The sequence below is a fragment of the Kogia breviceps genome, chromosome 14 (assembly GCF_026419965.1).
Source record: "Kogia breviceps isolate mKogBre1 chromosome 14, mKogBre1 haplotype 1, whole genome shotgun sequence".
NCBI lineage: Eukaryota > Metazoa > Chordata > Mammalia > Artiodactyla > Physeteridae > Kogia > Kogia breviceps.
The window spans coordinates 83,003,146-83,020,212 of record NC_081323.1 but is presented as its reverse complement, the minus strand read 5'-3'; the positions used below and the strand labels follow the sequence as shown (position 1 = coordinate 83,020,212).

Below are 17,067 nucleotides of genomic sequence, written 5' to 3'. Positions count from 1 at the left end.
GACGTGCCGGCCCTCCCGGCACCCGCCTCCTTGTCTGTGAAACGGGGGCACCATCGCGAGTCTCACGGGCCTGTGAGGACCAGGAATGGCGGGCGACCGTGTAGGGTGTGGCGCCGGCGGCCTGGCCTCAGCCTGCTCTGTGGGGTGTCTTGGCTTTGTCCCTGACTCCTGTGATGTGAAGGAGGACAAGCTCGGGGCACCTGTGAGTGCAGGCGAATGGGTGGGAAGAGGAAGGCGGCAGCCGTGTCTTGTGGGCTTCCAGAATGATCGGGCTCCTGAGAAAGGGCCTCTCCAGCCAGCGCTCGGGGCTGGAGGTGGGAGAGCCCTGCAGAGTTGGCTGCTATGTGGTCCACGTGCTTGTGACCGAGGAGGCTTCTTGTCTCGAGATTTACAGGATTGGAAAAGAATTGCCGTCCTCACCGGTGTGTGACTGGTGGCGGGGTGGGGTGGGGGTGGGGGAGTGTATTAGTTCATTGCGCCTTGGTGTGTAGGTTTCAGCATGTGAAGCTCCCACACATGATACCGAAGCGTCAGCTAAACGGGACTCAATTTCCCCTCCATAGGAGACCCCAGAGCAGGCAGAGTCTCCCACCAGTGCTAGGGGCTCCCAGCAGCCCCTGTCTCAACCCGTCACTCGGGTGTGGAAGCGTAGAGCTGTCCCCGAATGTCTGCCCACCCACCCTCCATGGGAGAAGTTGGCATAAAACCAGTAAGGCTCTCCCAGTTCGGTGCTGAGAAACTCAAACCTCACTGGGAACCTTTTCTGTTTCTAGTTTAGGCACACCCCCACTTTTTAAAGATCCTTTAACTAAATTAAAAGATATAATGTAAAAAGAAAAAAAAAAAGAAAGCACTTAGCACAAACTCTTTTTACCCAGAAGATCTCCCCAAGTGCTTTTGCTGTGAGATTTAATTAAGCAGAACTGCAGCTGCACATGGTTTTGCAGGGCTGACTCTTGTTTTTGTAAACGGCCAGCTCCAGAGGTAGAAGAACGAGCGAGATTTCACGCTCTGACTGCAGTCCGGCGCTGTCCCCACGGAGGCAGAGCGTTCAGCCTCCCCGTGCACGGCCTTTCTCCTTTCCCTCTGGTTAAGTGGATCTGAGCAAAATTATGTGCCTTATTTGATGCACTGGGGAACTGCAGGTTTATACAGGGTAAGGCGGCACGATGAGGTAATTATTAAAGTGCGTGGGTCGCCCGCAACAATCCGGTCTGCTTGTGTTTCAAAGGGCTTTCAAGTGGCTGCCTTGGGGTGTGTTGCTATCTCCTCCATGGCCCTAGATGCTGGATTTGGGGGGCACGCAATCTGCAGGCCCACGTGTGGGGAGCCAAGGTGAGAACCCAGAGGGCTGGGGAGAACTGTTGTGACGTTGGTGGGCACCTGGGAAAAGGCTAGCAGATTTCTCCGTGGCCTTGACGTGGGAGGTGGCATTTGTGATGGACAGGCAGGGAGGACACCCAAATCGAGGGGCAGCACGTGCACAGAAGAAGGGCGCCGACCTGGCGGGTCGGTGGAGCAGGAAGCCGCGGTGCTGGGGTAGGGCGTGCGAGGTGTGTGTGTGTGGCGGGGGGGGTGACCGTACTGTTCCTAAGAACAAAGCCAGGTCTGGAGGGGGGCTTCACTGGGTGATGCTTGTTCTCTGATGTCCAGATGGATTCAGGTGCAGCCAAGAGAGGCTGCAACCGTCCTTGGAGTGACGGGGCCCCAGCCAGGGAGGAAGTGCCCCCCACTCCCTGTAGCCTCCCAACAAGTATGCACTCACTGATTGGGGTGCAGGGTCGCCCTGGGGCTCTGCGCTGGCAGATCTGCAGGCCCAATGCCGGGGCACAGCCTGGAGGGATCCGGGTGAGGCCTGAGCAGTTATCAGGTGGTGGGTCCAGCAGAGGCCAGCTGGCCCTGCCAGGCTCCTGCCGCCTGTGCCCAGCCACCTCTGCCCCAACCTGGGAGACCCTGCAGGCCTGGGGATCCCTGTGCAACCTCCCACCTAGAAGAAATGGTGCTTCCCTGCTGGGCAGAGTCCGCCAGCAAATCGCACACTGGGGGTTCACTGTGGACCACTGCTCTGGGCGCTGGGGTTATAGCAGGAGACAAACAAGGAGCTGACCTTCTAGTGGGGGGAGGAAGATGATAGACATAATAAATGAATAAGTGAATCACATGGCCACTTAGACGGTGCTAAGTGTTATGGGAGAAAAACAAGGCAAGGGGACAGGAAGAGCAAGTGGAGGAATTAAAGTTTTAAATAGGTGGTCAGGGTAGGCCTCACTAAGAAGGTAACATGTGGACAGAGTCTTGACGGAGGTGAGGGAATGAACCATACAGACGCCCAAGGGAAGATCATTTCAGGAAGAGGGAACAGCAAGTGCAAAGGTCCTGTGGTACAAACGTGCCTGGAAACCAGTACAGCTGGAGCACAGTGACCAAGGGGAGGGGCGGGGGGGCGACAAGGTCAGAGAGGCAAGGGGGAGGCGCGGCAGGTGGGGCCTGGTAGGGCTCTGGCTGTCGTTACTCTGAGGGATGCAGGGGCCTGTAGGATTTGAACAGAGGGTGGTCTGATCTTACTGTTTCAAAGGCTCTCTGGCTGTTGCTTCGTGACTAGATCGTAGGCGTGAGGGTGGAGGAAGGGAGACCAGTGCGGGGGCTGTTGCCACGGTCCAGATGGGAGGTTGCGACCCAGACCAGGTGGTGGCAGTGGTGAAACTGATTGGATTCTGGATCTATCTGGAAGAGCAAGCCAAAGGCAGGACATGTGACAGATGAGATGTAAGGAGTGTTGGAGAAGGGCAAGGATGGCCCCAGGGGTTTGGTCTGAGCCACTGAAGAACGGCCTGCTCTGCTCCTCTCAGCCCAGAGGATGCCGCCCCTTGGGGCCATGGGACTGGGGCTCCCGCTGGGGCGAAGCAGACCGTGGGGCGGGAGTGGGGGGCGATCAGGCTCCAGTTCGGACCCGTTAAGTTTGAGATGTCACTTAGACAGCCAAGTGGAGGATAAGCCCAGGGAAAGGAGTAGACTGGAGATGTACATGCATCGGAGGGTCTTCGGCTTATAAATGGCACCCGAGGTGGCCAGAGTGAATGAGAGGAGAGAGAAAGGCGTGCAGGGGCGGCGCCCTGGGTGCAGCAGCGTTCAGAGCTTAGAGGGGAGAAGGACCAGCAAAGCAACCCGAGAAGGAGCCGCCAGCAGGGCAGGAGGCCAGGGACAGTGCCCTGGAAACAGGCACCACATCAGCAGATGGGTCAGTAAGAGGAGGGCTGAGAAATGAGGACGGAGTGAGGTGTGAGGTCATCAGTGCCCTTGGCGAGGACAGTTTGGTGGAGTGGGCGTCTAAGTCTGACGGGGAGGGTGTACAGAAGTGGACGCTCGAGACTGCGCACCTTCTCCAGGGAGTTTGGCTGGAGGGGTCAGTGGGGTCAAGAGAATGGGAGGGTGTGCGTTTCAGATGGGAGGATAATGTGCTGGCGTGCTGTGGGGAGAAGCAAGGGCCGCAGGACACGGAGGAGACTTGCTGAGGACGCACATAGGGAGGCGCTGGCATCTGCGGGCACGGGGAGGCATCTCTGGCCACCCGTGGGGACACCCGGGCACAGAGGTGGGGAGGGGGCGGGTGTGCTAGCGGCTCACCTCCCCTCAGATCCCTCCAGGCAGCGAGACAGTGCACGCTGAGCCCCTCCAGGGCTCCCGCCTGGCTCCGCAGGTGGCTGATTTCATAAAGGGGTCCCCCGCGTTCGGGAAAGCCCTGGGTGTGACACCACCCGATCGCGATTGGGGTACGTTTCTGCATTTGATCGCCCGGCAGTCAGAAATCAGGCCTTGACCCGCGGTCACAGTCCTGTCTCCGTAAGTCTTGACCTTGACGGCGCTTTGCTTTCTTTCTCCCCTCTGTGAAATTGAAATGCACTCCCTGGAAAGCCCTTCCCGGATTCTCCCAGAAGGACGAGGTCCCGTAAAGCTTCACAAGGGCAGGGGGGCTGTCTCGGACCCGCCTGACGTGGGCCGCCTTTCAAAGGCGAGGGGTCTCTCTCCTCCGCCGCAGCCCCAAGCCTCGCGCTCAAGCCCCGCCCTCTTGCCCCTCCCCCTCCAGGACGCAGCCTCTCCCTCTGCACAGGCTTTTCCCCGGGTTGCAGATACTCCGTCCTGCAGCATCCTCCTGAAAAACCCCTCTCTTGGGCATGCCGCCCCCCCATCTGGCGTCCGTCCTTGCTCCCCGCCTCCGCCACTACCTTGCCCGAACGCTCCAGCCTTTCTTGAGCCCCCGGTGACCCCTCCTTACTCACTGACGGTCCCTATTCCACTTGGTGTCTTCACACGCTTCCTCCTGATCTGCCCCCTGCTTCCTGCTACCTCTTCTCCGGGTCTTTTCCGGGACACTCCTGAAAAGGTCAGCATCCCCAGAAGTTCTGGCCATTCTCACCCAGCACGCTCTGGGCATCCACGTCCGCTGCTGGGCGCTCAGTCACCCCAGGACCCGGAGGTCTCCGCAGCCTGCATCTGCAGCCCGTGGGTCCCGCTCCCCGCCATACACGTCCCCTTAGCCGTTCCACTAGCGCTTCAGACTTGCCGGAGCCCGGCCACCCGGCGGCTCGCGCCTTCCCCACCTGGGCGGCCACTTCCAAGCACGAGCCCACGAGCCTACCCTCCTGGGTTCTCTGCAACAATGGGGGTCACGACTCTTTCCAGGGCCTTCTACTGCCTTGCCCCAGGGCCGGAATTCGAGCCCAGCTCGGCCAGACTCCAGCTCAGGACCCTCCCTTGACACCAAGTGGCCACCCAGAGGCGTCATCCCAAATCTCTGGTCTGCGTGTTCCCGCCCCCAGCAGAGGAGACGGAAGGAAGTGAGGGGTGGCGGGTCCTGCCCAGGGCCTACCCGCAGCCTTGCCCCGTCACCCCCGCTGCCCCGCCTTTGCCCGGCTTCTTCCCGGTGCCCCACGGGCAGCTACCTCCACGCCCGCCGTGAGGGCACCCCAGCCAGCCCTCGGCTTCACCCAGAGCCACCTCCTGAGGAACAGCCCCCGCCAGCACTCAGCCGTGCAGCCCCGGAGGTCTCCTCGGCGGCTCCCCCGCTGCCTGGAAGCGTCCGCAGCAGCGGCTGAGGCAGGCCCTCCCGACCGGCGTCACCGAGCGGCCTGGCGCCCACTGGCTGGGGCGGCCTAGCACAGAGGCCTTGCCGGCGGGGCCCTCACACGGCACAAGCGTCACGTGTGCACGGGCAGGGGCCTGGGTACCCACCCCCCCAGCACCAGACACGGGCACAGACGCGCAGGGAACCCGGCCTGGATGTCCCCTCGTCTCCCCCGCCCCCAGGGACGGCTCCCGGAGCTGCAGGCCAGTCCTTAGCCAGGGGCCCTGACGAGGACTCGTCTCTCTGACATTTTAGCCAACGTCTGTGCCGTGCTTGGGTCCCCTCGGAACCACGCTGCGTGCACACGTCCCGGGACTGAGCAGCAGGCCACCTCTCCGTGGGCTCCCCGACCTCCACCTTGTCCCTTCTGTCCCCGGGGCCCTCATCCCTCAAGGTGGGAAGCTGCCCACCTGAGCCCTCTCTGGGCTCCACACCCTCCACTCATCCCTGGGCGGGGGGGGGGGGGGGGTCTGTCCACCCAGAGCCATTTTTGCACGTGCTCCTGTTTATGGCCGTCCCTATGGACGCCCAGCGCCCAGAACTGAACCTGTCCCCTCCCTCAGTCCAGGCCCTTCACCTCTAATAAGGATGCCCTCAGGACTTCCCCGGCGGTCCAGTGGTTAGGACTCCACGCTTCCACTGCAGGGGGCGTGGGTTCGATCCCTGGTCAGGGAGCTAAGATCCCACATGCATGCGGTGTGGCACGGTGGAAAAACAAATTGTTTTTTAAATTTTTTTAAAATTAATAACGATGCCCTCTCCCTACATACACCTCACCATGACTCCTGTCCACCTTCCTGCTATGCGTGTGTATCCTCACCGAGGCCCCGTCGCCCAGGCCGGCGGGTGATGACGCCGGGGGGGCCTCTCCGGGCCTCTCCCCTCTGGGGTCTGCTTAAAGCTCCTGTAGGCCACCCGTGGCCTTCAGGCTGAAGGCCAGACCCCAACCCTGGGGTCTGCTTAAAGCTCCTGTAGGCCACCCGTGGCCTTCAGGCTGAAGGCCAGACCCCAACCCTGCCACCCACGGCCCTCCCTCCACACCCCAGCCCTGCCCTCAGGTCCGGCCCCTTTCCCCAGCCCCACCTTGGACCCCTCACTCCGGCCGACACCACCTACCCGCCAGGTACAGAAGGAGCTCAGTGGTGTCTGACGGAAGAAATCCACTCAGAGCCTGAGGCAATGGGGACCCTGATGTCGGGGGCGCTTAGGCACAGGGGGCGGTGCACACGCTGGGGTCTGCACGGTCCCAGGCCGGGAAGCCTCGGTTCCTCCGTCCGTAAAATGGAAATCATCTGATCTGACTGATGGGGCTGTCGGGAGGTGTGTAAGAGCTGGGTGTGCGGCGGGCACCCCGGAGATGGAGCGGGGGGCGGGGGGGGAGGGGGGAGGCTGGTGAGCAGGCTGCACCCTGAGGGCCGAGTCTGCCCAGGAGGGCCGGGGGCCATTCTCCTGGCGCTGCCCGCAGCCTGAGGCCTTGGGGCATTTCTGAGGCAACAGTGCCCCCTGGTGGCCACACAGTCAACCCCGAAGCACAGCGCTCCAGGCCTCAGGCCTCAGGCCTCGGCTACCCTCTCTGCGGCTCTGAGCAGGGTTTACCGTCGCCATTTTATAAATGAGGCCCAGAGAGGGCACGTCGCTGCCCAGAGTCACACAGCCAACCAGAAGTAGGGCCAGACCTCAAACTCGGGTCTGCCCGGCTGCCAGGCCACTGCTGTCCTCGCTGCCGACGGCAGCTGAAGGCACCCACGGGGGCTGTGCTGGGAGACTCAGCAACATCTCCCACCCTCCAAAAAGGCAGGAAAGTCCCCACACAGAATTATTTTGGATTTGCTTTGTTGTAAAGACGACACGTGGCACCGCGCTGGGAGGGAAGGACGGGGCTGTGGGCCAGGGGAGTCCTGGGGGAGCCGCCCCATCCCTAACGCTGCGCTGAAGCCTGTTGGTGGGGGGGCCGAGCAAGTCTGGTGTCGGTGGGAGCCCTCACGCCCTCAGTCCCAGCTCGCTCTGAGGGAGGCCGCCTGCCCCCCCTCTGCACCTCCCTTACCTTTCTCCCCACTCCTACCCACCGCGGCCTCTCTCTGGTCATTAGCCCAGGGCATCAGCCCTGGAAGAAACTTGGGGCTCATTGGGTTCAGCTTCCTTGCCCTGTTTGACGGAAGCAGTGAGGCCTGGAGAGGGAGAGGGGCTGGTCACAGCGGAGCCGGGGAGGGGGCTGCCCGTTGCTCCTAAATCTTTGCCACAGGCCCCTTCCCCTCCCCAGAGAATTCCATGAGCAGCTCACGCCAGGAGTGCCGGCTGGGCTAATGCTGGTCCCTCGGGCAGGGGCACAGGCTGTGGGCTGGGAGGCCCAGAGCGGGGAGAGCACCGCGGGTCCCACCAGGCTGCCTCTGACGGCCACGTCTTCCTTTGGCACAGGGCGCTGTGCAGAGCTGCAGGTCCACGTCACCGAGGTCATGGCCACAGCAGCCGAGCAGAGGGTCCTGATCGCCCGCTTGGAGCAGGACCTCAGCACCATCCAGTCCATCCAGCGGCCGGACGCCGAGGTGAGCGCACCCCCGACCCTGCCCCCTCACCCCCTGCCCAGGGCTCTCTCAGCCTCACGGAATACCGGCTTTCCAAGTAAGCCGGCCCGTTCCTCAGGCCGCTGGTGTCCACCTGCCCCGCCCCAAGCCCCACAGAGGCTGTCGCTACAGCCTCTGGGTTTTGTCTGCTCACTTCACCACAAAGGCCCCATTCAGGACGCCCAGCCGCTGGGCAAAGGGCACCAAGCCCCCTGCGTCCGGGCCCTGGCTTGGACCTCTGCCCTGGGAGCTCTAGGCAGAAGCAAGGCCGGATTATCCACCCATTTCGCAGCTAGAGGACCTGAGGCCCCGAGATCAGGGAGCCCTAAGGACCCTTAGACGTCATCACATCACCCACTTCATTTTACAGATGAAGACGTGGGGCTCAGGCAGAGAAGCTGGGCTGGCCCAGGGCCACACAGCAGGCTGGCTGGCAGGGCCCGGTTCGCCCGGCCTCGGACACCCGTCAGGGCCAAAAGGCCCGGTGTGAACCCCACCGCTGAGCTCTGGCCTTGGGCTGAACCCGGGGCCCAGCCATATCTTCCGTGGCCCACACGAGGCATCCTCTTAGGTCCTGCCACCGCTGTGCCCAACCCCTGCCTCCAGACCACCCCACCTGCTCCTTGACCCCTATTGGCTTGGCCCCTGCCAGGCTGTGCTCAATGCCCAGTGTGGAGGCGCCTCCCTGACCTCTTCCTCTCACCTGCAGGGCGCAGCCGAGCTCGGCCTGGAGAAGATCCCCGAGCCCATCAAGGAGGCCACCGCCCTGTTCTATGGTGAGGAGGGGCCTAGGCCGTGATGGGCGGGGCGGCAAGGGAAAAAGAGGTGGTACGGCCTGGGCCCGGGGCCCCAAAGAGCACTCTCCCCCCTCAGAGAAGGTCAGGCCTCGACGCCAGCAATGCAGCAGAAACCTAAAAGAGGGGGTGAGCCCCCCACTTGCCCTTCTAGGCCTCACCCACCCCCCCGCCATGGGACCCTGACCCCCTCAGCCCTGCCAGAGGCAGTAGAAGACTGGTTGGTGGGCGTTGGCTCCCGAGGGAGGCCTCAGCCCTGAGATGCAGCCAGAGGGCTGGAGGGCAGGTGCCTCCTTGGGTGTCGAGGCCAGAACCCGGGGCTGCTGGGCCAGGACATGATAGTGGTGGTAGGGGGTACCCAGTCCCCTCAGTGTCCCTTTGCTTTCCCCAGGAAGTGGGAACCCAGTCTGACAGATGTAGGGGTCTCAGATCCAAGTATAGAACAAGGGGAGGGTCACTGGGGCCTGGCCCTTGGACAGTGCAGGCAGGAGGGGCCCACCTCAGGGACACCCCCCTCCCGAGGCCCCAATTCTCACGAACCACCCCTTGCTGCTCCCCTGGCCCCTCTCCCCCTTCTCCGACCTCTCGGCACCTTGCGGCTTCCACCCCATGGCACTTGGCCAGAGCTCCCTCTGGGCTGGTGACCTGAGGGCCCACTGCTGGGCTGTGCCTCCCACTACTCCAAGCCACTGTCCCCTCCCTCCTAGGACCCTCAGCACCAGGCAGCAGCACCCTCCCCGAGGGCCAGGTGGACTCGCTGCTCTCCATCATCTCCAGCCAGAGGGAGCGCTTCCGGGCCCGGAACCAGGAGCTGGAGGCTGTGAGTCACATCCTTCTCTCTCCTACACTCCTTGGACCTGAGGACACCGTAGAGGACACACAGGCTTGGGGGAGAAAGATGTGTCACAGACCATAAACCTCAGTGGGATTAGATTTGTTCTGTGCAATCAGGGAGGGCTTCCGAGAGGAGGTGATGCCACACTTTCAGGGCTTTGAAGGAAGATTCAGACACTCAAGGTAAAGGAGTGAGTGGAAACACGGGGCCAAGGAGCCAGAAGGGAGTGCAGGGACAAAACAGAGAGTCGCCAAGCAAGGTCCCTAGTGCCAGGCTGGGGTGCCACCGAAGGGTTTAAGCAGGGGACCAGCACTGCCAGGATGGATGGTAAGAAGGTCACTCAGGCAGCCAGTTCAGGACAGAAGCCTGGCCCGGGAAGACGACTTGGGGGTGGTCACCATCATCCAGGAAGAAACGTCTCAATCAGGTGGGAGTTAGCAGGGGCAGGTCCCAGGGAAGAGAGTCTTTGAACCTATGAAGAGGAACAGCGTACAGATGGCCAGGAGCTCTGTGGGGTCTGAGAGAGCTTGCTGGCTGCTAAGCACCAGCTGGTGGCCCTCCTGGAGGAGCCCCATAGGGAAAGGGGCAGTCCCGTCTGCAAAGGTGACCGTCTGCAAAGGTGACCGTCTGCAAAGGTGACTGCACGTGGGTCTTTCACACGCAGTGCCTCCTTAGGGACTCTGCAGACCAGCCCCCCCCCCGACCCACACCCCACCCCCTGCATCCCACAGAGCCAGCCCAGGTCCCCCAGTCACTCTCCCAGTAGAAGGAGGAGTCAAGAAGATTTCCGTCTTCTCAAAGAGTCACGGCTTGAGTGGTTGGTGGAAAGCCTAGACCCTTGCTCTCCGCACCCACAGCTTCCCCCATGGCGTTTCCAGGCTGAGGTCCTGGGGAGGGGGGAGACATTCGCTGAACGCCCACTGCGGGCCAGGCCCAGTGCTGGTCCAGCGACAAGGGTGGGCCAGATCCAGCGGGACCCTCTGTGATGTGGGCTCTGGAGCAAGAGGCTTCAAATGAAGGACCGTCAGGACTCCTCCCCCTGACAGCTGCCTGCATGGACAGTGGACACACGGCCCTGGGGGACAGGGGACAGTCACTGTGGAAGGCTAGACAGCCCTTAAAAGAAGGTCTTCAAATGAGATCAAATAGGGAGGAAAGAGTATTTATAATAGTCTACGTTTTGCTTTAAAAATCTAGACTTTTTACCATGTACTTGTGTTAAGTCATGGTAAAGGACACATCACTTAAAATTTACCATCTTAACCGTTTGTAAGTGCACAGCTCAGTGGCATTAAGTACATTCACAGCGTTAGACAACAAGCACCACCATCCACTCCCAGATCTTCTTCTTCATCCCGAACTGAAACCCTGCGCCCACTAAACACTCACTCCCCGTTTCCGTCCCCCGTCCCCCTGTGACCACCATTCTACCCTGACGCTATGAATTTGACTGTCCTAGGCATCCCATGTAGGTGGAATCATAGGACATTTGTCTTTTTGTGACTAGCTTACTTCACGCAGCATGATGTCCTCCAGGGTCACCCGTGTCACAGCAAGTGTCAGAACTGCCTGCCTGTTTCAGGCCGAAGCATATTCCATTGCATTGATGGACCACATTTTGTTTATCCTTTCATCTCTCCATGGACACTTGGGTTGCTTCCACCTTTTTAGCTATTGTGAATAATGCTGCTATGAACATGGGCCGGCAAATGATCTCAAAGCCCCCGCTTTCAGTTCTTTGGGGTGTATGCCCGGAGTGGAATTGCTGGATCATATGGTCATTTTATTTTTAATTTTTTGAGGAACTGCCACACTACCATGGACTCTTCTTGTCCTTCTGGATTTTTCGCAGTGTGAAGAAAACACCTATTTAAGCATTTTAATAAGTTGGAAAATGAGTTCACATTTCACCTTGCCCCTAGATTGGCAAGCATTAAAATCACGTATTGTATGGTTCCGTTTATACAAAATGTCCAGAATAGGCAAATCCATAGAGACAGGAAGTAGATTAGTGGTTGCTGGGGGCTTGGGGAGGAGGGGACGGGGAGTGATGGATGACGGGTGTGGGGTTTCTTATTGGGGTGACAGAGATAGTCTGGAATTAAATTAAATTAAATATTGAATTCCAGAATAGTTAATTTAATTTAACTTAATTAATTATTCTGGAATTCAATATTTAATTTACATAACACTGTGAATATACCCAAAAAACCCTGAATTGTACACATCAAAATGGTGATGTTTATGTTACATGAATTATATCTCGATGATAATTTTTAAGCTGATAATACCATAAACAAGCAACATGAAGAAAGTGATCCAAGAACTGTGACTTCTGCCTGGTGCGGGGTCTCCCCAAAGCAGGCAGCTTTGAGCAGAGGCTGGCTGGTCAAGGACATGGCCCCAGGCCAAGCAGGGGTTCCAGGTAGACAGAGCAGGACCTGTGCCAGCACAGAGGCGTCTCCCCACACGCCTTCCTCTGCTGGCCCTGCACACCCGCCCACCCGCCCACCCGCCTGCCCCCAGGAGAACCGCCTGGCGCAGCACACCATCCAAGCCCTGCAGAGCGAGTTGGACAGCTTGCGCGCTGACAACATCAAGCTCTTCGAGAAGATCAAGTTCCTGCAGAGCTACCCTGGCCGGGTAAGTGCCCTCCGCAGGTTCAGCCCCAGGTGTACCAGGCAAAGGAGAGAGGTGGTCCGGGCATATCCAGGCGGGAGGGTTCGGGGCAGTGACCTGCTAGGCAGCACTGGGCCTGGGGGCCCTCAGAGGGCATCCGCCCCCCCACCCAACCCCTGTGCCTGCCAGCCGTCCTCCCTAGGCTGGGGAGAGCCTCCCCCAGTGGAGCCCTTATGGAGGTTCGTTCATCAGAATCAGCCAGGAGGCGGTGAGGTCCAGCAAGAGGCAGGGGTTCACAGGACTCAGGCCCACAGGAGTCACGGTGACTCCTCTGTGAACTGGGGGTGACCCACTAGTTGACCCCAGGATGTGGGAATTTAACCCCAGGGATGTTGAACATACAGGACAGGCCTGGGGAATTCTTTTTTTTCCTTTTTAAAAAAATTTTATTTATGTATTTATGGCTGTGTTGGGTCCTCGTTTCTGTGCGAGGGCTTTCTCTGGTTGCGGCGAGCGGGGGCCACTCTTCATCGCGGTGCGCGGGCCTCTCACTATCGCGGCTTCTCTTGTTGCGGAGCACAGGCCCCAGACGCACAGGCTCAGTAGTTGTGGCTTGCGGGCTCCAGACGCGCAGGCTCAGCAATTGTGGCTCACGGGCCCAGTTGCTCTGCGGCATGTGGGATCTTCCCAGACCAGGGCTCAAACCCGTGTCCCCTGCATTGGCAGGCAGACTCTCAACCACTGCGCCACCAGGGAAGCCCTTTTTTTTTAAATTAAATAAATTAATTTATTTCTTTTTGGCTGCATTGGGTCTTCGTTGCTGCACACAGGCTTTCTCTATTTGCGGCGAGCAGGGGCTACTCTTCGATGCGGTGCGCGGGCTTCTCATTGCGGTGGCTTCTCTTCTTGCAGAGCACAGGCCCTAGAGCACATGGGCTTCAGTAGTTGTGGCGCGTGGGCTCAGTAGCTGTGGCTCACGGGCTTAGTTGCTTCGCGGCATGTGGGATCTTCCCGGACCAGGGCTCGAACCCGTGTCCCCTGCATCGGCAGGTGGATTCTTAACCACTGCGCCACCAGGGAAGTCCCTGGGCCGGGCAAATTCTTATGTTTTAAACTTATATTTAAAGACCAAAAGACAGAATTTGGTCCAACATTCCAAAAACCTATCAAGAGAATGCAACAGAAAGCCACCCACTCTGTTCTGAGCCGGGAGGGCCCTCCCTGGCTTCTCTCAGCCCCCAGGCCTCACAGGGGACCACCTTGTTCAAAAAGAGCCTTCTGAGGCTGTGCGGAGGCAGACGGGCAGTAGAAAGATGGGGTGACACGCTGGTGACACGCTGGCTGGGGGCCTCCCTGGGACAAGAGTCTCACCACCGGCCCCCAAACCACCGGTTGGAGCTGTTCTCAGGCCACCAGAGGGCACCCAGGCTCCGCACAAACTACACCGTGGGTGGCCCGCTGCGGGGGCTGGGGGTCCCTCGTCTCCCGGGTGCTGGCCTGGGCTCCCCAGCCACCCTGCACCCTCCCAGCGAAGCCCCTCCAAACGCACCTCCCTGTACAGCGCCCCGCCCTGTCCATCTTATACATTCCAGCCCCGCTCTGGGCCTTGGTTCCCCTACCTGCCCTGAGGCACCGTGGCCCTGACCCCAGGCGGAGACCTCTGACCCTGGGCAGTGCCCAGGACACGTGGCACCATCCATGTCACACTGTCACCCGGGGCCTTCTCCCCGCCTCCACCGTGCTGAGGAGGAAACTGGGGCTCCCTATGTGCTGTCGGCCTGCAGTCCTCGGCCCTGGCCTTGCTGTTGGGTCCCTTGACCGTGACAGGGGTCTCTCCTCCTCCTTTTCTTGCAGGGCGGCGGCAGCGACGACACAGAGCTGCGCTACTCGTCCCAGTATGAGGAGCGCCTGGACCCCTTCTCCTCCTTCAGCAAGCGGGTGCGCGGACCCGGCCGCCTGGCTCACCTGGCCTCAGCCTCCCTCCAGACCCCCCCCCCAACCAGCCCCGGTCTCACCCTGCAGCCCCCACACTGCACCCTGACACAGCAGACCATCAGGGCAGCCCCCAGGCTCGCTCTGGTACCGTGAAGGCCCGGGGTCCACCCGGGGTGAGCCCAGAGTGCTAGAAACACATGCTGAGGGCTATGGGAGAGTGTGTGACAGCGACGGGTTAGCCCCAGGCGCACACGCTGGGGGACAGGCAGACAAGGGAAGAGCTCCCCCCGGTGTCAGGTGACTTAACGGTGGGGTCGGGAGCCCGTAACTCCCACCCGCCCCGGAGACCTTCCTGCTGTAGGCAGGATCCGCCACTGCGGTGGGGGCGGCAGCTCCCGTCACTGGCCCCGTTCAAACAGAGGTTGGGGGAGCCTAGGATGTCACCCTGAGTGGGGCTGGGCGCCAGGGAGCCCCTGGCAGGCCCCCCGGGATTCTGCAGGGACAGCAGGGCAGGGCCCCTCTCTGCAGTGGCCTGGAGCGCCGGGGAGCCTCTGGGGCCCTCTCCTCATCCTCCTCCTCCTTCAGGAGCAGCAGCGGAAATACCTGAGCCTGAGCCCCTGGGACAAGGCCACGCTCAGCATGGTGAGTCCCCGTGCCCCCGCCGCGTCAGGCCTGGGCCTCTGACTCTGGGCACCTTGTCACCTGCCCTCCAGCCCAGTCTGGAAAGCCCCAGGGACCCCGCTGCCCCTCACCGGCTCCGTCAAGAGGAGCTATGCGACCCGAAACGGGGTCCCTCCCCCTCCGGGACAGCAGCGTAATTCATGGTAGGTTCTGGAACTGTGCCGCAGGGGGCGCCATCCCCTAGAATTCCTGTGGCCCAAGTTCCCAGCCCAAACACTGGAGAGAAAGGCCGGCTGGCTGCCCTTCCCTCCCCTTGCTGCCCCGGGGTGGGTGAGCCCTGCAGGGGTGGGTGAGGCCTGCCCCAGCCCTCCTCACGCCTCGCTTGTTCCCCAGGGGCGGCTGGTTCTCTCCAACAAGATGGCCCGCACCATCGGCTTCTTCTACACGCTGTTCCTGCACTGCCTGGTCTTCCTGGTGCGTGTCCAGGCGCCGCCGGGGATGCATTCACCACGCTCCCCCCATCCACCCCCAGGCACAGCGTCTGCTCTTGGCTACTTCTCTCCCCATCAGGGGCCTCATCCCACCCTGGGGACCACAAGCCCACCCATCAGGCTCTTTGGCTGGGGCAGCAGCCCGGCTGACTCCTCCCAGGGCCCCGGGCCCCGAGGGGCCTGGTAGAGGGAAGGGCCGCTGCGGGAGGCTGACAGGTGGGAAAACAGGTCTCCTAACTGACTCTACCGAGGGACCGCCAGGTGGGCTGCACAGAGAAGGGACATCGTGAGCTGAATCTCCTCGGGTACAGAGGGGCCTTCCGGTCGTGAACACAGCACATGCAGGGGCCTAGTGATGCCTGCGTGTCCACCACGTGTGGGGAGAGGTGGGGGTAGGGCGTGCCTATGGAAGGCTCCAGCCTCAGGGACCCCCACCCCCAGCGAGGGCAGTCAAGATGGCCCCTACATGGCTAGCCTGGGCTTCCACTCTGACCCCAGGGCCCAGGAGGTGCCAGTGGTACACCCAGCAACATTAGGGATGGCAGCTGCATCCCCTGACCATCTGTGAAACCGGCGGGCCAGAGAGCATCTCTAAGGCCCACCCATCCTGGAGCCTGGGCCACGGGAAACGTCACGTGTCGGGAAGCCAAGCCCGGGGGCCGTGGGTGGACGGCAGGAGCGGCCGTGAGCAGCCCAGGCAGCTCACCGTGTCTCCCCTCGGGCAGGTGCTCTACAAGCTGGCGTGGAGCGAGAGCGTGGAGCGAGACTGCGCCACCTTCTGTGCCAAGAAGTGAGGAGCCACCCCCGGCCCCCAGCACCACTGCGTTCTTACGTCCCCTGCCTCCCCCCAGCCTTCCATCGCCGCCCCCATCTGGCCCGCCCCGCGGCCCCTGCCAAGCCCACTGTCCCCGGCCCCCACGCCAGCACAAGGTGCACGCCCCCGGGAGGTCCCCACGGCCCCCGCCGCCCCCTACATCTCTCTCTTTTTCACGCTCGGCCTCGGCAAAGGTTTCTGTGACCCACAGGTTCGCCGATCACCTGCACAAGTTCCACGAGAATGACAACGGGGCGGCAGCCGGTGACCTGTGGCAGTGATGTCCCGGGGCTACCCCGACACGACAGTGACGGCTGCACTCCCCACCCCTGCTTGTTCAGCTGCTTCTAATGACTTAGGCTTCCCTGGAGGATCCCCAACGTAGACTGCCCTTGCCCTCCAGCCAACAGTGCCGGCGGCCCCCGGGTCTCCCTGGACCCCCTTAAAAGATGGTCTCAGCCACATCCGGCTCCCTAAATCCAGAAAGCTCCCAAGGCCAAGCCAGACTGAGCCAAAGGGACCCCTTCAGGCCCATCTCAGGCTGGTGACCCAGCCTGGGTGTCACCCGCAGCCTGACCGACCACTAGCCCTGGTGGCAGAGACCTTCCAGCCGTGATATTGCTTTCCCACGGATTCTGGCTGTGGTTAATCCAGTTGGGATCCCCTGGGCCTCTCTGTGCCAGGCCCCGGGGTCCCCTTGGGCTCCCCTAGGACCCATCACCATCCCACCAAGGCACGGAAGCCCTTCCTTGCAGGCCAGCAGGCTTTGAGGCCAGCCCCCTCACCTCCTTTATCATGGCCCCACCCCACCCCAAGAAGAGAAGGAGCCCCAGAGGGCAGGAGAGTTTCTCTTACCCCCTCCCAGCCCCTTAGACCCACTATGATTTTTGCTTTCTTCTTCAGCAAGATATTCTGGCTTTTAGGTGAGGAGGAACAGCCACGCCCCAGGCTCTTCAGACCCAAGGACTGGTCTGAGGAGCCCAAGTGCTTCTTGGCCAAGCAGAGCTGTGGGCCATCCTAGCACAGCCACCGCAGGGCCACTGGCAGATCTTCCTAACTTAGATTTGCACTTGCATGTTCAGCTTTGCACATTTTGAATAAACACATCGTTGCAGCCACACCGGTGTCCTGCCCTCTGTAACTCTGAAGGTACAGGAGGCTGGTGGGCGGGTTCCCGCAGCGACACCCCCGGGGGCTATGGCTGGACCTCACAGCTGCTCTGCTGGCATGGGGCACTGTCCCCCACACGTGGGAGGCCTCTCCCCCTTTTCTCAT

General features: G+C 61.1%; 1 protein-coding gene across 3 annotated transcripts in view; it reads left to right on the top strand.

The window, feature by feature from the left end:
- The window catches only part of CUX1 (cut like homeobox 1), a 374,916-nt gene extending 358,006 nt beyond the window's left edge, over positions 1-16,910 (top strand). For all 3 annotated transcript variants that reach the window (XM_059038133.2, XM_059038134.2, XM_059038132.2), the window contains exons 15-23: positions 7,538-7,665; positions 8,393-8,459; positions 9,185-9,297; positions 11,839-11,955; positions 13,786-13,869; positions 14,452-14,508; positions 14,881-14,961; positions 15,704-15,768; positions 16,004-16,910. In XM_059038133.2, coding sequence (XP_058894116.1) covers positions 7,538-7,665; positions 8,393-8,459; positions 9,185-9,297; positions 11,839-11,955; positions 13,786-13,869; positions 14,452-14,508; positions 14,881-14,961; positions 15,704-15,768; positions 16,004-16,073 — 782 coding nt within the window. In that variant the 3' untranslated portion in view covers positions 16,074-16,910. The remainder of the gene's footprint in view (positions 1-7,537; positions 7,666-8,392; positions 8,460-9,184; positions 9,298-11,838; positions 11,956-13,785; positions 13,870-14,451; positions 14,509-14,880; positions 14,962-15,703; positions 15,769-16,003) is intronic.
- The last annotated feature ends 157 nt before the right edge of the window (positions 16,911-17,067 follow it).